Raw genomic sequence first — 23,452 nt, forward strand, 5'->3', positions numbered from 1 at the left:
GCAGGCCATGGTTCTTGCAAGTTCTCTATCTCGTTGGAATGTTGATTGCCTGCCTTGGAGGACAGAGGTGGCAAGAAGACGGAATTCGAGTCTTCGTTTTTGTGTAACCTGCAGTCTATATGATTTGTGAGCAAGAATTATAATTTGAATTGTTGTGTGTAATTTGAACTATTGTATAAGTGCTTGCAGGCATCAGCTATGTGTAGTGAACTTGTAATGGATTAGCTTCTAATGGACTGTTAGTAGCCCCCAAGTTGACTGTTATTTGAGATGTTGTATTTTTATTTGAATGGATGCTGGGTTTGGCGCCATTGAATGGAAGAGCTGTTGGCGCCATTTTTTTGCCTGGGCTGGATGTGTTGTTGGCGCCATGTGTTTGAAATGAGCTGTGCATATGTGCTGGCTGGATGGAACTGTGATGGCTGGTTTTCCCTGTGCCAGCTGGTTTCCAGCACCAGCCGGTCTTACCAGCCGAACAGGTTGCAATTGTCATGGTGCTCATGCATGGGCCCATCATGGCCCAGTTACAAAAATGGTCTGCTGACCAAAAATGGATCGGATGGATTTGTGGTCTTCCTAGGGCGGGCCTACCGAGCGGCGTGAATTGGGTTTCCATATGATGGCCCGTTCTAGATTGGTCGGCATTGCCTCTCGTCGTCTCCCATCGTCCATCGTCCATCTTCTGTGTCAATGTGTGCCGTGTGCGTGGCTGCTGCACGTACTCACCTCGCTTGGGGGGCTTGCGTACGGGAGGCACGGATCAGGTGGATCAGGGGAGAAGCACGGCTCCTTATCTGTCACCTCTCGCTCTCGGAGACTGGACGGACGATATACCACGCCGCCCACCTGAACACGAAGGCAAGGGAAGCTCCGCGGAAGGCGATAAGCGCCTACGAGGCTACTATTTTCCGATCCAACTCACGGGTCAGTAGGCATGGTGTGTGTGTGGAAACGTGGAAGAACGGGGACCGAGCCGAGCCAAAGATACAGGCATCTCGCATCGCGGCGCCGCCGTCCCATCCCTCGTCGCGTAGCGATACGGCAGCTCAAGCCCCTCCAACTCCAACCGCAGCCATGTGATCCGCCGGTGGCCGTCTCGATACGTACGGCGCGCCAAGCTGTTCCCGCACGGCTCGCCGACGTGTCCCATGGCACCACCGCACCAGGGCTCGGCCGCTTTCGAAGACGCCGCAACTCCATCGTGCCGCCGAATTTTGTATCGCGCTTTCAGTACTTGGGGTTTTGGAGGCTAATGCGTTTCGGGGGGGACAGGCGCATCTTTCCTCTGTTTAGACAGCGGATCTGTCGTGACGAACGGAGTCTATTGTTCCATTGATTTCCGTACATGTATAAGCACAGCAACACATGCATAAAAAGAGAAAGAATTAGGTCTGCTTATATAGCCTGTAAATGAAGAGCCTGAATGCCATGTGTGAGACCACGTGCGTGCATGGTTGAATACTGAAACCTGACGGTGTTTTATCAATTGACCTTCAGCTGCGCTATCTGTTTTTAACCGTCGTCTCGTCCAACTGATCGTGATAGAATTACCTCGATTTTGATGACGGCATGTGCCCTGTTCGCTTGGCTGATAAGTCATGGATGAAAGTATTGTTGGCTGAGTTATTGTGAGAGAAAAATACTGTTCGTAGACGATGATCGATATATGGGCACATTGTGAATTTGTGATTCGTCATGGTAAGATGGGATGTTCATGTTCTACAGTAACAATGTATATTTCTCCACCTCACGCAAGGGCATACTTCAAGGTATTCATAAAACCGATCGAAGAACATTATCAGAGATTGACAAAGATATAGCATATCAGCTATACCTAACCTACTACCGGCCAAACACCAGCGTCGTTCCAAAATTACAACTCACTGCCCACCGGACACCACGCCAGCACGTTCGTCTTCTCTGCCACTGCCAGTTATTATAAAATAGCCTGCACTGGCTCATGCGCTCTCCAACACACCACACGGTTGCCCAAGCACACACACGGACACACCTTCTCTTCTCCGCGCGCAGCAGGTGTCTTCGCTCCCTCTCCCGCCGCGATCCGTCCCCCGAGCGACCTGAGCGTGCATGGCGGCGACCCTCCTATCCCACGTCGTCTCCGACCTCTGCATCGGCAGGCCGAGGGTGCTCACGCTGCTACCGTCCACTCCCATCACGGCCGCGCTCGCCGCGCTACGCACCGCCGGAGCCGACCCGTTCGTCTTCGTGGACGCCGAACCGACCGCCTCCCGCGCGAAGACGACCACGGTGTACGTGAAGGTCAGCGTCGCGGACATCCTCTGCTACGTCTGCGGCGACGCGGGCAACCTCAGGGACCCCGCAGCCGCGCTCGGCCGCCCCGTGGCTGTGGTCGTCGCGGCCGCCGTTGCTGCCGGCCACGGCGTCACCCACCGAGTCGACCCCCAGACAAGGTACGCAACGCAGCCGGCGCGCCGTCGTTTCTGGTTCTTGTTTTGTTCCGAGTCGTCCTCCTTCTGGACGCCATTGACTACGAGGACACTATACTAACGACGGCGGCTATACTGTTTGGTCAAACTTTGCAGGCTGCTGGACGCCATTGACGTGCTGCTGACCGACGGCTGCCAAGGCCTGCTCGTCCCTCTCCCCGCGCGCGCCCGCAAGAGGCACCACCAGCACCACCAGGCCCCCTCCTCCGATGCCGCTGGCGCCGGCGCCTTGGCCACGGCCGACTGCTGCTGCGTGCTGACACGGGAGGACATCGTCCGCCACCTATTCGGCTCCATCTCCCACTTCTCCCCGGTGGCCGCGCTCACCGTCGCCTCGCTCGGCCTCGTCCGCCGCGACGTGCACGCGGTCCACGTCGACGACGACGGGCTCGACGTGATCCCGCTCCTGCGGAGAGCCGTCTCGGACGGCACGGCCGTGGCCGTCGTCGCCAACGACGACAGCGCGTTGATCGGCGAGATCTGCCCCGGCGTGCTCGCCTCGTGCGACGTCGCGACGGTGTCGACCGCCTTCGCGGCGCTCTCCGCTGGCGACGCTATGGCGTACATCGACTGCTCGCTCTCGCACTCGCCGCCGGAGTTCTTGGTCCGCGCCATCAGAGCCCAGCTCGCCGGAAAGGGACTGGACGCCATGGCCGGGCTCATGGAATGCGCTGGGAAGGACGCTGCCTCCCTTACCTTGTCCCCGTCGTCGTCGTTGTCGTCGACATCATCCTCCGACGAAGACTCGTCGCCGTTGGGACGCGCACGACGCCCAAGGAGGATGTCATCTGGGAGCTTCGGGTGGCGGTCCACGGAGGACGTGGTGGCATGCCACTCTGGGAGTTCGCTTGTGGCCGTCATGGCCCAGGCGCTTGCGCACCGTGTAGGGTACATCTGGGTCGCTGATGAGACCAGCGGCGCGCTCGTCGGGGTAGTGAGATTCGCCGACGTCCTCGCCGTACTCCGGGAGCATCTCCGGCCACATCCCAGGTGCTATGCAGATAGGTAGCGATCTGCGTTTCAGCACATGTTCGCCCCAGAATCAAGATCCCCAACGCTTAGACAGTTGGTAGTTGTTTATATTCTTCCGTGTCAATCCGTCCCGGTCAAATTCGAACTGAAGATGTGCAAAGTTTGTTTCGACGAGAGCGAGCTGGAACTCGGCCGACGAGCACTTTTAGCCCAAAGAAGTTGGAAAGGCCCAAGATATCGATTCCCCGGAAGGCCGGAAGCCGCAATACGGCCCCGTGGATCGTGGGCTCTCACTTCTTTTGTGCAGTGGCGAAGCCGGGGAATCACCAAGACTGGCTATTTGAAATTTCAATTACATACCATTTTTTCTGAGAAAAAGAGTATTTTTATTACTCAGAAATCAGTTTAAAAAAAAACAATTACTCAGAAATGACAGTGTTATATTCCCGAGAAAGTATTTACTCAACATATGTTGGCACGTTGAAATACCACACCACATAGTACCCGTACAACGAATAAGATGAAAGCATACAGACAGTGATAGAAAAAAATCTAACTAATGATGAATTGGTTTATTCTCGTGTCTTATATCTTCATCAATAATACACCATGTATTTCAAATTATAAGATACTAGAAGATACCCTCACGTTGCTGAGGGGTTGCAAAGAATTTGAAATGAAATTAAGTCTAGATGACGTGGATAGCTTGTATTAATTGTGGAAGTTAGTGGGATGACATGACTATTAGTGGAAGATGATGTGGATAGTTAGTGGGAGATGATGTGGATGGTTTGCATGTTGAGATAGATTTCTAATGGGGATTAGCTTTCTAAGAGATATATATTTTAGATTTTCTAGATAAATCGCTTTAACTATATATATCTAGAAAAGACAAAACGTTTTATAATTTAGAACAGATGGAGTAGTATATATATGTGGAGCTAAACCTACACACTTAAGTAGGGCGTGCTTAAAAGATTTCTAATGTTATGAAAATTTGCAAAACTAAAATAATCTCTCGCATCAGCAATGAATATATCAACTTGTTGTCTATATATGACTAAAAGGTCTTGCTGCAAAAAGTAAGCATCATAAATCTTAGCCAATTATATATTTTTTTCCTTTATAATATCTGGCGGAAGAATTTCTTAGGTTTAGACAAACATTGCATCTCAATAACTAAATAGACCTTTGATCAAAGTGATTGTTGAATTCATTTGTCATGCACCACATTAATAAAAGGTTTCGTATGTTGAAATGGACAAATGGTGAGAGTAAGTCTTCCTTCTAGACCCACATGAGCGACAACTAATTGTTGCTGTGTAAGCCATATTTGATATGATGATGTTACGCTGGAGACAAAAAGATATTTACCTCCTCAAATACCAAACCATTATCATGTATCTCATTAATATTTTTACAACGAGGCCCAGTCAACCTTACAAGTTACAACACAAGCAATGTATGCTTTGATCTTTCCTTACGTATGCATTGTGAGAAATCATTAGTTTCGTCCAGTAATTTAGTCATAGGTTGTACAATAAGCACAAAATTCAAAACTCTCCATCAGTTGCAACAAACCCGAAGCCATATGTTTTATTTCCTCATCAGAGCCATCATCGGCCACATTACCTAGCACCTCAACAACGATAACCCACATTAGTTGCTCGCTCCAGCATGAGCATTTCGGGTTTGTGCACCACATTCTGCTCCAACATGAGCATTTCTTGCGCTCCGTACGAAGGGCCCGCATTATGACCTTGTGTATCTATCCAAAGGCGTTTTCAGATCGCAGGAGCTGTGAGACGAAAGCGAGCACACCGTGCCTCTTTTGAGCACAGCCGGTCAAATTGTCGCGGATCAGCCGGTGACTGCCGTGCCGCAAGCACGCCAAAAGCCGCTGCACCCGTTCATCACCGCCGCACGCGGCGCCGCGCTCTTTTGCTCTTTGCCTCTTTCCCAACCAAAAAAAAGGGGCTAAAGGGAATCGCCCCCCAGCTCTGTCTCCTTGACCCGAGGTCCCGAGCCAGAGAGCTACTACTGCGCGCGCCTCAAGCGGCCCCGCCGGCTGCTGTGGAAACCCGTCAGAATTCACACGAAGTACCGTCTCATCTCGGATAATAAAAGAAACAACGCTGTGAAAACGAGCCTCGAGTGTCCACGATCAGATCGAAACATCTGCATCATTCGGTTTTCACGTGGATACACGGCAGGGTCACAGGGATCGATTTCGAGCTAGCCGCCCGTGCAGCCGACGTGCTCGGGAAAAAGGACGGGCCGAGCACGTACGGCATGAATGGATGGATGGATTCACGCGGTGGACCCTCCTTCCTTCGTAGTGTCGTCTTCTCTAAGAAAGCTCTCACTGTTTTCGCGGGAGAACACACCACCACCATTTGTTTGCACTCGGCTCACGTCGTCCTTGCCGAGTTTAATTAAGGGAGCTGCCTGAACAACTTTGCCGCTGTCGCATTTACTCTCCCTTGCTTATTAGTGGGTCGGTGACCCGGTCCAGAAATCTTAACCGTGCTTGCAATGCAACCACGAAAGCAGAGCTAGCAGGGACAGAGGACTTGGAAATGGAGGCAACCTGCTGGCACTTCCATTCCAGAAGCTTGGGAGTTTGGAGAGCTTTCAGCTCGATGATGGTGTGGGCCTGTAGATGCAGGTGCAGCCTTGAGCCTTCATTGTGCTGCGTCGTTCTGGGATCTGACGATGCCTTTGACAGCAAGTTAGGAGTACACGCGCACCAGCTGCCATGCATTATCGTCCGTCCGGGGTCCGGCGTAGTAGTAACTGCGCAGCACCGACTCTCTTTTCGGCATGTTCGCTACTTGGTTTCTGGACTGGTTTAAGCTGGCTGGTGCTGATTTATTGTGAAAGAAAAACACTATTGGTTGGCTGGTTTGGGCTAGGAGCGAACAAGCTGTTTGTCTTTTCCCTTATGCACCAGTAAAGTTTTCTTCGGATCGAATGAACAGCATGCTGCGATGCTGCATGCAACGCAATTGCCTGGTCCCAGAACATGTGCTGTTTGGACGTGACCATCTCTGCCGACAAATGCAGTATACTAGCAGTAGTGGACGATGGTGCCGTTCTTCTGATATCAGATTATAAGGGCCAGGGCCAGGTAGAAACTAAACTACAATGCGTCCAACGACATTAAAGGTTAGAAGAAGGATCATGAAAGGGTTCCATTTCTGAATGCTCAGCAGCTGCTAGCCTGCAATGAAAATCAGTGGCATGGGAAGTGTAATAATCCAACCCTAGGGGCGTGGAGCATCGACCGATAATTAGACAGAGGAATTTTTTATTCAACGGATGACTGCATAACGATCGCACGAATCTTATCCAATAATGCCAGTGGCAAAAGCAAACCGATAATAAACTACTAAAGTAAACGATCCGAATAAATAATGGAGTGGGCATTGTAAATAATTAGACAGAGGAATTTAATTTAGGATAAAGCTAATACGACACGTAGGGAACACCATCTCTTGGAACACTGTTGCCGCTTGCCCGATCGTTTTTTCACGGGGTGAACAGGTAGGCACCACAAACGTACCCTCACTTACCTACCGTCTTCACTCGACTATACTCCCCCCGTTCCCGTGTGTGCACGGGCAGCTGGCTGTGTAGGATAGGACTTGCCCAAGCTCCGCGGCAGCTTCACGTCTCGAGCCCGGCGGCAAGACGAACAAAGCCCTTGTCCGGGGTGGTGACATCGACCCGCCACCTAACCCGAGCCCGCCCCGACGTCCCCCGGCTCCAACGCTCCCGCGGCCAGCCCCCCACCAACCACCGGACCACGGCCACCAACGCGCGCGTCGCGACTCGCGCAAACACCCGCACCCCGCCACGGGCCAACACCCCGCGCGACGCGAGCACCCGCGCCACGAGTCCATGACCGACGCTGCGGCCGCCACGCCCCACGTGTCATGGGCGCTCGGCAACGTTCGGGCGAGCGGCAACCCCGCGCCGTCGCCGATACGGCGGGGCGCGCGGATTCTGGACGGTAGCAGCCGCAACGGGCGCTCGCACATGGGGGGCAAACCGCGACGCAACTTGACAAGATGGGCGCGGCACGGGTCGGAAGCCTCGGGGGAGGGTAAAAACAGCGTGTCGACACTGGTGCTTGGCCCGGTGGCCGTACACGTGCTTGGGCCGCGCCTGCATGCGGCACCATCCACAGCGTCGTCACGCCGTGCTTTCCCAATCACATCATGTTGCACTGAGATTTGGGGCGTTCGTCCATGCTTCCATCTGCCTGCCATCCCATTCTGGAATCTGGATCTGGGTGGATTCATGCGTGCGGCTTTGATGATATACGAGTATACCGTTGATGATATACGAGTATACCGTTCGTCCATGCTTCCATCTGCCTGCCATCCCATTCTAGCTTTGATGATATACGAGCCATCCCATTCTGGAATCTGGATCTGGGTGGATGTCTAGTACCATCCAAGAAGATGGAAGTTTAGCTGACAACTAGGTCCTATGTCTAACAGCAGCTCACGGTGTCTAGAATGCCATCCATTCCAACCCAACCAGTCCCTCACACCAAGCAACAAATTGGAATGGCTCCATCCCCTAACCAAACGCGAGGTGGGTTCAACCTAACCCAAAAAAAAACTAGAATGGATCCAACCCAAAACATACGGCTCATCAATCGGCATGAGGACTCGTATCGAGAAAGAAATATCTGCTCTTTGTACAAAAAATCTTGGCTTATTATATGTAGGGCCCCAAAACAAAAACTACTACTAGTACCTTTGTATATGGTGCACAGGTAGTATTTGTCCGCACTAACTTTGCATTGACAATTGATTTAAGAAAACTATTTTGCCCCTCAACAACGAGGCGCCGTTTGCGAACAATTGATTTAAGAAGCAATGGGACCTGGCAGGTTACCGTCGGTGAAGGGTAGTTCCAACGAAAGAACCAGTAGTTTTTATAACATAGGATATCGCACCAAAAAAATATTGTTTTTTAACCCATAGTTTTTATAAGAAATAATTATTTTCTCTTTCTCTCTCCCAACTCTATCTTCTTCCTCCAATAAGAGTGCGACACGAGCTCCCTAGAAACTGATGGTTTCTCCCTAATGGCGATTTCATGGTTTTTTGGTGCATTGGGTCAAGAGTAGACCTGATTTCTTCATGAAGAAACTATTTCTATAATTTTTGCTCTCTTTCTTCATTAATTACGTTGTCATATCAGCGTTTTGCCTACGTGGCAAGTCATTTAATAAGGATAGAAACCATCATCAATGCACCGTTGGGACTAGCCTAAGGTCGCTGCTCGACCTCTGTCGCTGAATTCTGTTTGGGAATTAACTAGCTGTCCTTTTTCTTTCTAGAGCTTGCTTTCTGCGTTTCTTTCAAATGTTTATTTCTTGGGGTTACCTCCTATCGCCGTGCTTTTAACTCGTTGTAACTTACACTTTCACCTCTTAATGAAAGATGTGTCTCATGGCACGGTTGAAAAAAAGGTGTAACTTGTCAATCTCAAAGTTATTTGACTACATTTATTGAAATAGGGTTGTATGCTCATATAATCATATGGGTGAGTGCGCGTGTCAAAAAAATATAATAAAGTGAGCACATGAGTAGATTTGTCTATCTTACAATATCAAATAGTCACTTCACCTATTTGCTTGATAGATAATGCTGGTTGCGAACCAAGCACAACTTAGTTGGTTCAACACTTTTGTGGTGAAGCCAGCTCACTAGGATTAAGGCTCGTAATTTTTTATAGATTTTTATTCGGAAAATAACACTGTTCCTTTAGTAGTATGTGACATAGCCGTCAATAACAAGAAGATTGTGGTGACTCACTATCTGTGGTAACTTTGTCAGTCTCAAAATCCGATAACATGCCATACTCATAGGGGCGGGCAGAGTGTACTTGCGTACGTTCTTAGAGTGAGCGCGTATATATGAATGTTTGTAACATGTACTTTGTTTCACAAAAATGATGAAATCTACGTGTTTTTGATCATCTTGGTGTCCAAAATTAATATTATGTTTTTCGAACGAATAAAAGCACGTAGTAGTATTCTTTTGGAGAGGTCAATACCACTTAATTGATTACTTGTTTAAAAGTAATGGAGTAGTTTATCTTTAGTGAAAACTTTAACCTATGGAAACCATGATGTGCACCAACAAGCAAGGCCACTGGCCACCCCTCATCACGTGGCAAAGGCCAAGAGCTCTCCAATCTCCATCATAGCAAAAACAGAAACCGGATGCCACTGGGACTGGGCTGTACTCGTATCAAACAGCTAGCCATGCAGAAAAGCTAAAACGCTGCTAGTCTTTCACTACGGCCCTTGCCCTTGTCCACATTATAAGTCCAGGCACAGCTCACCACCACCCTAGTACCCTACTCGTGCATTCCCATTGTCCCTTCCCGGCTTCCCCGCCATCTGTGCAGGGGGGCAGCTCTGAGCACTCAGCACGTCGGGGACTGGGGCTTCTCGAAGCCTTAAAAGCCATCCCAGAGAGAGGAGGAAGTACCACCACCACTCGAGCGACTGAGCGAGGCCGGCCATTTCTGCACAGGACAGCAAGAGTGTCGGTAGGGTGTTCGCTGCCTGGCTGTGCCGCCGCGGCTGTTCTCTGCTCTGCACGTACGTGCGCACGCGCGCCATGGCCGGCGCCTCCTCGAGCTGCTCTGCCGCCTGCTGCGGCTTCTCCATCCGCGCGGCGCTCCTCGCGTCGTCGCTCGTGTGCGCCGCGTGCCTCTTCGGCTCCGTGGAGGCTTCGGGGGCGGTGCACAGGGTGGTCGACCCCGAGTGGCACCCGGCCACCGCCACCTGGTACGGCAGCGCCGAGGGCGACGGCAGCGACGGTAATATATATACCCCCATGGCTCTATGCTCAATTCTCATTTCCCACCTCCATCGTCCTGGATAGAAGAGAGTATATGATGACACTCTCTATGCAAAGAATTAACAATGGCGAATGCATTGCACTTGCACCTTCACTGCATCCAAACTTGTGTTCTTTTTTTTTTATTTTGCTGTAAATGAGCAGTAAGCATTACACTTAACCTTTCGATTCGCAGCATGACTAGTATTTTTTTTTCTTTTTCTTCCAAGTAAATACTTCTTCCCATTGCCACATTTTGGCGTTACATCGGCCGGCGTATCCCTTGAAGTCCGATAGAGCAAGGACCGTGGCTTGCCACGTAGATTAAAGACAAATATTGTCAAGCGGAGAGAGTCTTTAAGATTCGTGCGTAGCATGGTGGCCGGCAATGGAGCCTGTAGCCAATAGCCATGGTCGTGCTCCACTGTGTCGGATCCTTAACTCGCCGCTTTTACTAGGAACCAACAACGACCGTATCGCGTCGGGTTTAATCCACCGACACTCCGACGACGTATTTTCAGCCTGACACGTACAAAATGGGCTGACACTGACAGGCATGTATATATAGAGGTGAATTCACTTGCAAGTCCAATATTACTGCTATATACGGAGTACTGTATACTCCGTATAGCTTTTGTTACGTACGAGTACAGTGGTCAATGGATGAACTGCGGAGTGCGCAGACGAGAGTACTGAGTTCACTTGCAAGTCAAATATTACATCTATATATATATATTTTTTATTACAACGAGGCCATGTTGCATTTCAGTATTTTTATTTTTTTATTTTACCCTGGCCATGTGAACCAGTGTGGGAACGGTCCAATTTTCGATCATTTCTCAACGGAACTGCTGCCGTGTCCATACCTGAGAGCTAGCTGCATTTCTCTGCGTCCTTACAAATATTCTGTTGCCCGTTTGGCTAGTGTTGGTTAGATCTGGCCACGCAGTAAGTAGGACCTTTTGTCCACGTGCATGCCGCGCTGGTTTCACCTTTTTGTAGCTTATTATATATGTACTGTGCGGAACTGTCAATAGTAATTACCGTGTTCATTAACAATAATTAACCACGCACCAGGCGGCGCGTGCGGGTACGGGACGCTGGTGGACGTGGTGCCGATGAAGGCGCGCGTGGGCGCCGTGAGCCCCGTGCTGTTCAAGTCCGGTGAGGGCTGCGGCGCCTGCTACAAGGTCCGGTGCCTCGACCACGGCATCTGCTCGCGCCGCGCCGTCACGGTCATCGTCACCGACGAGTGCCCCGGCGGGGTCTGCGCGGGCGGCCGCACGCACTTCGACCTCAGCGGCGCCGCGTTCGGCCGCCTCGCCGTGGCCGGCGCCGGCAGCCAGCTGCGCAACCGGGGCGAGATCAACGTCGTGTTCCGCAGGTACGCTGAACCAGCTGAACATGCATCATGCATGCGCAGATCTGTTGTTACTGGTCGTCAAGGCAACTGTACTATGTAGTACGGCAGAGATGAATGCTGCAAAGGGTAAAAGCACGCGAAGGGGACGGCTGTAGGTCAACCGTATCGGGCGGGCGAACTGCATTATGCCTTGCTTCTGACGTTACTAGAAACGCGGACACTAGAACTCTGTCAAAACGAAAAAAAGATTCTACAGTACTGCATTCTTCCTGGCCGGCAGTGGTACCGGGGTCCGGGCCGGGGGAGGGTAGACAGAAGGTTAAAAATGTGACGCTGTCAGATGAGGACCACCATGGGGGCCGGGTATGCAGTAGTAGTTGGATCTTGGAACGTGCCATGGCCATGCCATGCATTCCCTCTCTTCGCTGAATTCAAAGAACACAGTGGGCACGTCATGCCCAAGCAGAAATCAATGTGCATCAGGACAGCCGACAGAGCTCACACTGTCCGTACTCGCTCATGGCGTGCGATGGAATGCACACAGAAGCGGAGAAGCCACAGTTGTTTACAATGAGCTAGCAACGACCCCTGCCGCCGGTGAATCGTACGTACCGACGGATGGGGTTCATAAATTTACCGCCGGTGTTTGTATGCAGGACGGCGTGCAGGTACGGGGGCGAGAACATCGCCTTCCACGTGAACGAGGGCTCCACTAGCTTCTGGCTCTCCCTCCTGGTGGAGTTCGAGGATGGCGACGGCGACATCGGATCCATGCAGCTCAAACAGGTAATAACACTAACACATCAATGCAAGCTTGCTTTTTTCCTTCACAGTTCACACCACATCCATAAGTCTCCACTCGACCACGGCACGTCGGCACCATGGTTGCGTATAGCGGTGCAGTGCAAGAAGGGCTTTTTCCTCAGTGATATGTGGGAAGGTGTTGGCGTTTCTTTCCATAGGGACGGGCATGCGGGTGTTTGACCGTTTGTGGGGCAGTGCTAGTGCTGCAGCATGCCAGCATGTGAGTGGGATCCCCGGCTTTTTCACATGCGGCTAGGGACATGGGCGATGGTTTTCTGGACGCGTGGGCCGCCGCAACTAGGCTTTTGTCTGTTTCCCTTGTGTGTCCCGTCGCGTCCATTAGCCATTGCTGGTGGGAATGTGTCATCTAGGGTTCTAGAATCACATGCATGTATGTCCTCTCTCAGTCACACAAAACAACACCACGGCTAGGAAAGGGAGCTATATTAGCTAGACTAACTTGATACTGTCTGCGGCGTTTTGCCGTCAACTCTAGTGGTACGGCACATGTCAGAGTTTTGTTACCTTATTAGTAATAAATAGTAGTATCTTTTAACTAGTTTTGCCAAAGCCATGATTATCGGTTCAACTCCAAAGAACTTCAGTACAAGTCCTTCACAGCAGTTCGGTTTATTTTTCCTGCGACAGTGGCAGCAGCTGGGTTGCCAGCTACACATGCATGCCCCTGTTCATTTTGTCAGGAGTTAATAATAATCTCTTCCTTTTTCCCTACAGACTACAGTGTGTGCTTCTGCTTGTACAATAATTCTAGTATCTTTTAACAGTGCTACGCCATCATGTGGGTGAACCTGTCCTTCTGGTCTCACAAGCAATGTTGTCCCCACTGCCTGTACCAGCATTGTCAAACTCTGTGCTTATTAATTACTCTAGCTGTTATTGCAGTAATTACTAAAACGAAAACTATTTCTTTTTGTCTTCGGTGTTATTTGGAGTGACTGAAGTTGGCCTTCGATGTGGACGCAGGCCAACTCGGCGCAGTGGCGAGACATGCAGCACGTCTGGGGGGCCACGTGGAGCCTCACCCCGGGCCCGCTTGTCGGACCCTTCTCCGTGCGGCTGACGACCCTGTCCGGCAAGCAGACCCTTACGGCCCAGGACGTCATCCCCAAGAACTGGGCCCCCAAGGCCACCTACACCTCCCGGCTCAATTTCGCGTAGAGGGCGCCTGCCGGGCCCGCGTATTATCGGCCCGGGAGGTGGTCGATTGGGCTTAGATATCGTCATTCGGAGGCCCACATTGTTCTGTGCAGTTTGATGTCGCGTGAAAGAAGTGTGTGAAGAAGATAAGCAGGTATAGTAGTGGATAAACCTGGTATTATGTCCCAGGTAGCTCCTCTCCAAACTGTAGAGAGAGCGTCTGATTGGTTGGTGTGGGCCGCATGCTTCCTGGAGGCTGGAAATGGGAGCTCCGGTGAAGAGCGGCTGGGGAACCAAAGGCGTGGGCGTGCCACCTCTTTGATGGACTCATGCAGTACTTATTTCTGCGTTTTCTCTCGTAACTTAATCTATTATTGTTATCGTGCCCTTGGTACATGGGTTGTGTAACTTGTGACTTTTGCACCGTAAAGTATAGGGTGCTTAAACTATAATCCTGTATTGATCGTTCATGTTAGCTATCAACGACTGTTTCCATTTTGAAGAAAAAAAAAATGCAAACTCAAATGATCATTTGTAATACTCCGTAGCTCACTGTTCAGGAACAAGGTACCTCTGCTGTTTTATGTATGTTGCCGCCTAGATGCTTGCAATTATGTAAGTGAAACGGAGGACTGCCTTTTTTCACACTTTGGTAGCTGGACTAATTACGACTGAAGCCAAGTTTCCTTGTCCTTCACTTCCTGAATGAATTGAATGGGCACATCAAAGTCGTATAAATCGCTGTAAACTGAGATAGCAGTGTCACGTTATGTGTGCAGAACTTCGACCATGTTTAGTTCCCTCCAATTCCAGAATTTGACACTATACAAAAAGAAGATTTCCTGTCACATCAAATTTGCGGTACATGTATGGAGTACTAAATATTGACAAAATTAAAAACTAATTGCACAGTTTGGTTATACTTTGCGAGACGAACGTTTTGAGCCTAATTAGTCAACAATTGGACAATTATTACCACATAAAAACAAAACGATACTGTAGCTACAGTACCACCGGAAATTCGGCGGCGCCGATTCGGTGCGTGAACTAAACACGGCCTTCACCGGAAATTGATCCGTTCCTCGTCACTTGCAATCACGCCGGATGCGCTGCACACGTACGAGACTACGAGTCAGTTCCTACTCTGGTACAGTGGTACTCCCTCAGTAAAAATAAAATAATTATGACTTCCGACTCGGTCAAACTAGCTAAAATTCAACTAAATTTATAATAAATAATGTTAGCATCTACATCTTTAAATAAATTTATTATAAAAATATATTATACAATTATTTTAATAGTAATTATTTTGTATCATAATTATTACTAGATTTTTTTTTATATAATTTTGGTCAAAGCTTAAATCAGTTGACTTCTTAAAAACAAGAATCGGAGGGAGTATGTTGCAACCGCTGCTTATGTCCTCATCAGCCTTGGCAAATTATAGCCTTGATTAGCTGCACTACTTCAGCTGCTGCTAGTCCATTCGCTTCAATTTATCAGCTAGAATTTATAGTATTTTTCTCTCATAACAAATCAGCTTTAACTGGCTTATCAGTCGGCTTTAATACCAGTCGAACAGGCCCTTCACGAATGCACTGTTACTTGCTATGTTCGGCTTACCCCACATTTGGCTTGTTCGGCTTCTTTTTTCAACCGGAACAGTGTTTTTCTCTCACAACAATTCAGCCGGAACAGTATTTTTTAGTCAGTTTCAGACCAGCGAACGGGGTCTGTAGTGCAACTACAACTGGAGGAGTGCTGCCAATTAGGGTGTATATCAATGGCGAACGCACTCACGGCGGAGTGGTAGTACCTCTTGAATAGCAAATGATGCATGTAAACATCACAATTGTATTCTCTACAGAAATTTTCCTCACTGAATCCTCCTTTTCTTACCTAGTCTCGGAATCCCTTTTCTTTTCCAAGGAGATCCGTTTGAACAGGTTAAAGATTTTGGGATTTTGATTTTTTTTAAAAAAATTGTGCCCTATCCAAACAGGTAAGATAGTGAAGCAGATTCTTAAGTCTTACCCCTCGAAGTTTTAAAATCTTAGAATCCTCTTCATACTAGATAATCCAGATTTCTAGAATCCTTTAGGGCGCACGGAATTAGGTCTCGGAACCGATCTGGCCAGGAACGTTGTTGTATTTTATACAGCCAAGCATTAGAGCCTCTTCGGTTCCTAGGGTTTCGTGGCCTGGAATCACTCTGGCCAGGATTGCTTCGGTGATTTATAGCGAGCTTTCACCGGGAATAATTCCTCCCCAGAATCACTCCTAAGGCCCCGTTCGCTTCATGTGGAACAAGCCCCTGGAAGAATTTGGGCCTGACCATTTATTAATTTATATAAGATTTTAATGTCCAAAATATTTCCTTCCGTAATATTAGCTAACCGAACGGAGTCTTTACTGGGAATCGTTCTGGCCAGGATTTAACCTAACCGAACGGGCCCTTAGTCATCCAAATCCAAAGTTCCAAACAGCACCCAGACCTAACAACTCCGTCTTCTGCTTAGCAGCCTGTTCGCTTGCTCGTAAACGATCGTAAATTTCCAGTCGGGAACAGTGTTTTTCTCTCACACCAAACCAGCCAGCAGTAAATAATCCACGATACGATACGGCCTCCCGAACAGGCTGTAGAAATTTCTCGCCGGTCCGAGGATCGGGACATTATTGACATCCCTGGTTCTAATGCGAAAATAACTGATAATTCTTTTTTCGATTAGTTTTTGTTTTTGTGTTTCCATGCTGGAAACTGAACCGTGGGTACAGTGAACCCAAACCGAATGACAGCTATCACCTACTATCACAGTACGAACAGCGGCAAAATGGGGAAAGGCGGAAAGCAGTCCCGAATGAACACCTAGACCTGGTTCAGTAGACCACGATGGGGTCCATCAGATTCCCGAAAATGCCTTCCGCGGTTCCGCCCTCCCGACGCAGGAGCACAGACGGCTTGGATCACCTCGTTTTGTAGACCTCGACCACCACCTCCAGGTGGGCCAGACCCCTTCTTCTTCTCCCTTTAAATCCCCGGCGTACACGCGAAACCAACCGGAAAGGGCCGCGGCGAGCAGCAGCGGAGGCGGAGTGGGCAGCGCCGCAGTGGAGCGGCCCGCGTGCGGCGAGGGTCGCCCCTAGAAGCCGTAAGCCCCCTCCCTCCCTCCAGAACCTTCTAGAATGCACTCGAACGGTCGAACCCCACTGCGGCCTTGCTTTGTTTGGGGGCGGAGGTTGATCTCGTGCGCTTGCTCCGCCATGGTGTCCCGTGTTTGGTTGGTTCAATGTCGGGGTTGCCGGCTCGTTTCCGATCGAGCGGGGGGTCTTCGTCGGTGTCGATGGGTCATGCTGTTTCGTAATTTCTCCGATTTTAGTTTCCAGCGGGCGCTCGATTTCAGTTTTGGTGCTCGTGTTGTGTCAGTGTGTTCACCCGTGGTCGTTTGGTTCGACATTGGAGGGTTTGGGTGTGGGTTCTCTTATTAGATGGCACCCGCGGCGGTTTGGTTCGAAACTGAAGGGTTTGGGCATGGGTTCTCTGATTAGATGGTTATATGGCGCATCGGAGTAGGTAGCTAGTGTTTTTTTTTTTCGTCTCTGGGTGACTTGTAAATAATTTTACTGCCCAAGCAGGCTGAGTCCTGGCAATGTCGTTTCTATCTGCTTTGATTCGGCCCTTAATTAAACTGTTGATGGATCATTCGATTTGTCACAGTTTTTTCCCCATTTATGTTAAACTATTGGACCCAAAGTCTGTAAGAAGACGTGTGAAGCTGTGGTTACATGTCATTTGTTGGTTATTTGCGTACCCTATTCGGACATGCTAGTATTTCTGATGCTTGGATTCCTCTCTTATTCGACTGTTCCGGTGGGTGTATTTGTAGTTTGGGTAAGGTTAGGCCTTAGGGTAGTGCTGCGCTGCAACATTGCTTGCACACTTGCATTGGAGTGTGATGATCATCTGTCCACTAAGAATTTATTGCTCACCTGTGCTTGAACCATACAGAGACAAACTGACAAAGTGATATCCAATTTTTCCATGTTGCTTGGATTTATCCCTTCTCTTTTCAATTTTACATTTGGGTTTGTTTTAACATTTTGATTACCGGTCCTGTTACTTACTTCAGGAGGCAACTCTATCTGCCGTTTTCTGATCCTGATTATTCTATACCAATTTCGGCAGTATTTATCTCCATCGATAGTGTTTTCGTTAATGTGCGATTAGTTGATGAATGTGTTGAGAGGAATGCTTATCATGCTTTTACTGTGCCCCTTCATTTTTATCTGTGATGATTTCTAAGATCATGTCAATTCTTCAAGGATTAGAAGTTGCTTCCCAGAAATTATGATCACAGGCAAATAGTCTGTACTTTGCACTGAGTGGTTTGAGTCTATTTGATACCTTCAATTTTGCTATTATACCTATGCACAAGTGGTTCCTGTACCATTTTCTCAAACTAAAAAATACCTTAAAAGAACTAAGAAACACAACAGCTTATCAGACCCTATTGAACATTTTCTGCTAAGCTTAGTTTGTTAGCCTGTTTAGTGTCTTACTCTCTCCATTCCAAATTATAAGACATGTTGGCTTTTCTAGATACATAGCTTTTGCTATGTACTTAGATATACATTATGTCTAGATACATAGTAAAAGCAATGTATCTAGAAAGGCCAAAACGTCTTATAATTTGGAACGGAGGGAGTAGTATATAAATCAGTTTACCATGAAATTGGCACTTTATCATGTATTTAAGCAACTCAACCATCGTTGTTCACAATTCTCAATAGTTTCTTGTGCTGATAAGTGATAACGCTAATGCTACACTCTGTGTCATACTTATCATGTGATGAACACTTCTTTTGTTGGGCAGGTCTGACAGTTCATAAGAGGTTCCCTTTTGGGAAGGTCCTCACCATGGATCTGTCCCATGCGATGACTTCGTCCAGTGACGATGAAACCAGGGCACTTAGTACATTGCTTGATGTGTTCAGCTGTGCCTTTTCACTTGATGATATAGCTGACGCATATATCAAAGCAAATGGCGATGCCAACAAAGCTGGAGATTTCTTAACCGACCTTCAACTTTCGTTGCCTCATATCAATGATGTTGAGTCAAGTGTCGAGACTAACCTTTCCCATACTGACAAGGCAGTTGAAGAAAACTGTATGGACAATTCAAGCCAACCAAGAACTCTTCCCCGGACTGAGCAGGCAGTTGAAGAAAAGCATATCGAGAATTCAGATCAAACAAAAATGCCAGAAAAGTTGCATAAGTCTAGTGCTGCATTTGGTACTGTCTCCAGCATGTTAGGAAAAGAACCTACCAGGGCTACAACAACAGCGAGTAGAGCATCAAAAAAAGACAAACCTCTTAGGGTTGAACTGCCAGAGTACATGCGGGATGATTTTAAGATGAAATCTTATGAATCTGACTCTGCACCAAGGAGAGAGACTCTGAATGACAGGGACGTTGAGGAGTTTTTGTTTTGCATGCTTGGTGAAGGATTTAAGCTCAGTATGGAATTGATCCGTGAAGTTCTAGGTTAGCATGTCTTCTATCTGACCTGTATTTTCGCCCATTCATTTCATATACCAAGAAATGTCTTGATTGTTTAAAATTTCCTTTTGCAGGCAGCTGTGGATATGATATTAAGAAGGTACTGATGTAATTGTTGTTTATTATATATTTTCTGCCACTCCCAACTGTCGCAAATGAGTGAAAGGGTTTAACATTTAGGCTTTATCATTTAGAGTTTATAGGACATAGTTTCATCTGTTATTACATTTTCCTTTTAGCTTACTAATATATGTGTGCATAAATATTTCAATTTGTTATTTCATTTCTTATTGACCTACTAATAGAGCTGTGCTGTTGTATGCAGAGCATGGAGGAATTGATATCATTTTCTGAAAAAGATCCAGACAAAAAGGCAGAAAGCAAACATAACGCGATACAAGTAAGACTACTTCTGCCTCTTCACCTGTATACTTCTGAACTGTACTCCTGTATATGTGCAACTTGTTAATCACTCTGTAATGTTCATCTGAATTCCTTTGAGGACTGTTTGTTCTTTACATGCTTTGATTCTTTATTACATGTTTGGTGTTTCGTTGACCTGAACTCTGAATATAGCATTTTACTTTCTTTCTTTCTTTTTTGCCAGATTGGATTGATCAGTGTTCACCATTTCTTGTGCTGATATATTGATCTTTAGCATATATCGCTTAGGTCCGCCCTTTTTAGCCTGACATGGTATCTGATTTGTCGCGTGAGTTATTTTTGTTTTAATTTCTTGTGTCCTTTTAATTTTTAAATGGTAGCTCACCCAGTCAACTTCTACTGTGCTAGTTTACATATGAATTTTCATTTGAATGCATTTGGCATTTGTTTCGTTTGGTATAGGTGTTTGAATGATTGTGGCCCGTAATATATTGATGGTGCAGGATGTGGCAGTAGAATGTTCTGTTCCAAAGGGAAGATGCTTAGGTTCGCAGTCAACAGAGGGAACGCAGAGGTCAAAGCCAAAGATTTCTCCAGGAGAGTTGATAGAAGCAATCTTCACTGTACCTGAACGATTGGAGGAGGAGCCAAAATTAAAACGATATGAATTAGGCGCAAATCGAAACAGAGTCCCATATCAGAAACCAGTCCTGAAACCTCTTGAGGACATTTCAACATATTCTACTGAGTTTCCCATCAAAGTTATCTTAGGTAGCAAAGGTATACTCAGCTTACTAGTGCTCTCTTTGTTTTCAGAATTTAGGTTATTATACATTTTATACGAACATACTGAGTGCAAAAGCTTTGTCCAGTTGTCTGCTGCTTTTTCTACATTTTCAATCTTTTGTGCCAACATATTCAGTTAAGCCTGTAACACATTTTCTGTATAGACTTGAAGACAAACAATGTAAGATCTTTAAAGTGAGCAGATAAAACCAACCATAATACAACCTTATCGATGGCTTGAAACATTATGCCGACGTATTCTAAACGCACAATTAAAGCCAACATATGTATCCTCTCAGTCATTTAGTTCTTTGTATCTGCATTTTGTACTGAATTTATGTGTTATCCATTTACATGCCCATCCACTTGCAATGTGTGGTACAAAAAAGTAAAGTTAGTGTTTGTTTCTTACCTGTTGCGTATTTAACCAGTTGAGTATTGATATCGTAACAAAATGTTATCTGAACGCTTAGTTATCTGCAGGGGCTTTGGCTAAACAAATTTCATACTTTCCAATGACAAGTTACAACTGTGGGATATGTAGGATGGCTTTTTTTTTCTACTGAAGTCTGGAGGAACTTAGCAAATACTACCTCCTGTATCGCAGTGACATTTTGGTTTTGCTCTAAGTCAAAATATTTTAAGTTTGACCAAGTTTATAGAGAAAATCATCAACATTTATAACACCAAATAGATTTTCTATGAAATTTATTGTATGATGAATTTAGTGATATTTATTTGGTATCATAAATATTGATATGTTTTCGTATAAACTTGGTCAAACTTACGATTGTTTGACATATGACAAAACCAGAATGACACTCTTTGTGGGACGGACGTTGGAGCAAGTTCTAATCTGTGTTCTATGCTTTCTCAAAGTGTATTAAGGTTGCTTGTGTTTACAGCACAAAACATGTGTCTCGAATCAGAACAAGAGCTTAAATGTTTTTTTTAGCAACATGTTGATAACTTTTGAGATAAAACAGCTAGCATGAAATCCCCTAAAGAAATGTAAAGCCTATGTTTGTACTATGTATCATAGCAAAATATTTAACTTATTCTGAGTTGTTTGGATTTATATGTAGCACCATCTGTGAATGAGGAGGAATACCAGAACTACCGCAGGGCTGCAAAGCAGCATTGGGATATGATGAAACAGTACTATGAGAAGGTGGTTCCAAGATGATGTTTATTTTTTTTAGAACACATATGATGTCCTTTGTTTAATTTGTTTCCAGTAAATATATTGTGTTTATTTATTGCTTGTGTTATGTTCTGCTGAAATTGCAGGCTGCTGATGCTTTTAGGGAGGGTAGCCAGAAAGAAGTCGATTATCTTATACAGGAAGTAAGTGTCACACTTCTTTATTTTTTTGGGGGAAAGATAATGTGTGGAGATTACATGTCGAAGATTTTTTTGGCCTGCTTAATACCTTAGAGCTACACGATTCTAATAAAAAGTGAATGATGTGACTGTGGTCATAATTATTAAACATAAAACATTGGAAGGTTTTGTCTGCTTGTTTTATTATGATGGCTACATAGAGACCAGAATTCAAGAAAACATATTACTAACTAAAATACTCTCTGGATATCAAGGGCAAGCGCTGTTATCAGATGGCTCGATGGGCTGATGAGAAATCTGCTGGGGAGATTATCAAGCCCAAGTAAGTGTAATGTTTATGTCGAATGGAATTATTGGACTGTTTTTTTATTTTTTGTAGCCTCAGAATGTGTACTTATAAGATCAAGTTATCGGCTTCCTGCAGGGAAACAGAGTCAAAAAATGAATTTTGTCTTGATCTACGCAAACAAGATGCAGCAAATGTATCTAATCTCCTGAGACTCCATCTTAAACAGTTGGCAAACATTCCATGTAATATTGGTTCATGACTCTTTGAGTTTATCAGTTCCTCTGTTGGGAATTATCTTATTTCTCTGATGTTTCGTGTTTGCAGCTTTTGATTATCTGAAAGTTATCATTGGTGTTGATGACGGCAGTTTCAAGATGGGACAAAGAAGAAGAAAGGTGTGAATCTGCTAGCTAACTATTACTTCTGATTTTTGCACTATACCTGCTGCTTAGCTGGATGCATGATTTTGAAGTCAATCCTTGGGCTGCACCTTGAGTTTTCATCTGAAATACTAATATTGACATAAAACTCCTACTTTATTATGATATTAGTAAAATGCTTCATACCAACATTTTATACTTCATTCTGTTTTGCACTTTGTACAGTATCCTATCAAATTCTTCATTTCGATCCCTCTTGCCCATAGCTATATAGAGAATAGGTCTCTAGACAAAGTGTGTCAAGAAAACATTACATATTTTGTAGCATGGAAATGAATAAATAAAACATGCTAAATCTTTAGCATATATCTGTGCATAGTCAATATACAGGTATTGTATATGGTGTAAGTCTACTGTCTACTCACCATGATTGATGTTTCATGCAATTTTGCCTTCACCCTTCTTTGTCTTCCATTGAATGGACATGGATGCGTTGTATCGAGGTTTTCCAGAATCAGATGTTCTGTCAAGTATGTGGCATTCATACAGAATGCCTTAAAATTCTATGTTTAACAGACTCTTGTGTAGCTCACATTGATGCTGTTTTAGGTCTTCACCTGAGGATGACGATTTTGACTGTTTGAACTTTGAATATGATAGGTGATGAAGTATGTGGAAAAGAATTCACTCCATTGGACTGAAGAAGAGCCCCGCTCTGGGAACATCCTTATCCGGATTAATCAGGTGGAAAATCAGCAGGGATAGGTTCATGTATACAAAGGTGGCGTGACACAACGTGACAGAAGATGATCATAGACCGTAATACATCTTAAGTGCCGTTTTGAATCAAGGTGCTGTTGTTCTTTTGGCAAAGGGAGTCATGTAAGCTGCCATTGCCATGGATGGCATTCTTTTTGTGCACACATTGCAGACGTTTCGAGTTAATTGCTGCATTGCTGGTGACCACAGAGATAGTGAACACAGGTGATCAAAGGGCTGAAATGGTAGCGTGACAGTTAGATACTCAAACATTGATCTGACGCTCTATGTTACCAGTACCTTATGTGTTACTGT

At 46.4% G+C, this 23,452-nt stretch overlaps 2 protein-coding genes and 1 pseudogene across 3 annotated transcripts; all 3 read left to right on the top strand.

Annotated features, from left to right (window-relative positions):
- Positions 1 to 2,006: 2,006 nt before the first annotated feature.
- On the top strand, positions 2,007 to 3,473 carry LOC136474366 (CBS domain-containing protein CBSX5-like; annotated as a pseudogene).
- Positions 3,474 to 9,865: 6,392 nt separating this feature from the next.
- Positions 9,866 to 14,177, top strand: LOC136477803 (expansin-B16-like). Its single transcript, XM_066476058.1, has 4 exons — positions 9,866 to 10,292; positions 11,390 to 11,696; positions 12,332 to 12,461; positions 13,464 to 14,177. Exons 1-4 carry the CDS (start codon positions 10,091 to 10,093, stop codon positions 13,656 to 13,658), a joined length of 834 nt encoding a protein of 277 aa, XP_066332155.1. The 5' UTR covers positions 9,866 to 10,090; the 3' UTR covers positions 13,659 to 14,177.
- A 2,456-nt stretch (positions 14,178 to 16,633) lies between these two features.
- LOC136477802 (putative nuclear RNA export factor SDE5) lies at positions 16,634 to 23,448 on the top strand. 2 transcript variants are annotated; one of them, XR_010764098.1, is made up of 11 exons: positions 16,634 to 16,786; positions 18,509 to 19,180; positions 19,270 to 19,295; positions 19,521 to 19,595; positions 20,083 to 20,359; positions 21,451 to 21,536; positions 21,656 to 21,712; positions 21,964 to 22,031; positions 22,134 to 22,191; positions 22,323 to 22,393; positions 23,039 to 23,448. XR_010764098.1 is itself a non-coding variant. In XM_066476057.1 (11 exons), exons 2-11 carry the CDS (start codon positions 18,553 to 18,555, stop codon positions 23,141 to 23,143), a joined length of 1,500 nt encoding a protein of 499 aa, XP_066332154.1. In that variant the 5' UTR covers positions 16,634 to 16,786; positions 18,509 to 18,552; the 3' UTR covers positions 23,144 to 23,448. The 2 variants fall into 2 exon arrangements, 1 of the variants encoding a protein (XP_066332154.1); XM_066476057.1 differs by having other exon boundaries at positions 22,134 to 22,240.
- The last annotated feature ends 4 nt before the right edge of the window (positions 23,449 to 23,452 follow it).

This window comes from Miscanthus floridulus, chromosome 8 (assembly GCF_019320115.1).
Source record: "Miscanthus floridulus cultivar M001 chromosome 8, ASM1932011v1, whole genome shotgun sequence".
NCBI lineage: Eukaryota > Viridiplantae > Streptophyta > Magnoliopsida > Poales > Poaceae > Miscanthus > Miscanthus floridulus.

What these genes read in the sequence shown, in the direction of transcription:
- LOC136477802 (XM_066476057.1), top strand. Translation starts at nt 18,553, where the DNA reads ATGGATCTGTCCCATGCGATGACTTCGTCCAGTGACGATGAAACCAGG. An exon ending in ATTGATCCGTGAAGTTCTAG is followed by an intron (nt 19,181 to 19,269) that starts GTTAGCATGTCT and finishes TTCCTTTTGCAG; the next exon opens with GCAGCTGTGGATATGATATT. An exon ending in TGGGACAAAGAAGAAGAAAG is followed by an intron (nt 22,394 to 23,038) that starts GTGTGAATCTGC and finishes TGAATATGATAG; the next exon opens with GTGATGAAGTATGTGGAAAA.
- LOC136477803 (XM_066476058.1), top strand. Translation starts at nt 10,091, where the DNA reads ATGGCCGGCGCCTCCTCGAGCTGCTCTGCCGCCTGCTGCGGCTTCTCC. An exon ending in CGAGGGCGACGGCAGCGACG is followed by an intron (nt 10,293 to 11,389) that starts GTAATATATATA and finishes ACCACGCACCAG; the next exon opens with GCGGCGCGTGCGGGTACGGG. An exon ending in GATCCATGCAGCTCAAACAG is followed by an intron (nt 12,462 to 13,463) that starts GTAATAACACTA and finishes ATGTGGACGCAG; the next exon opens with GCCAACTCGGCGCAGTGGCG.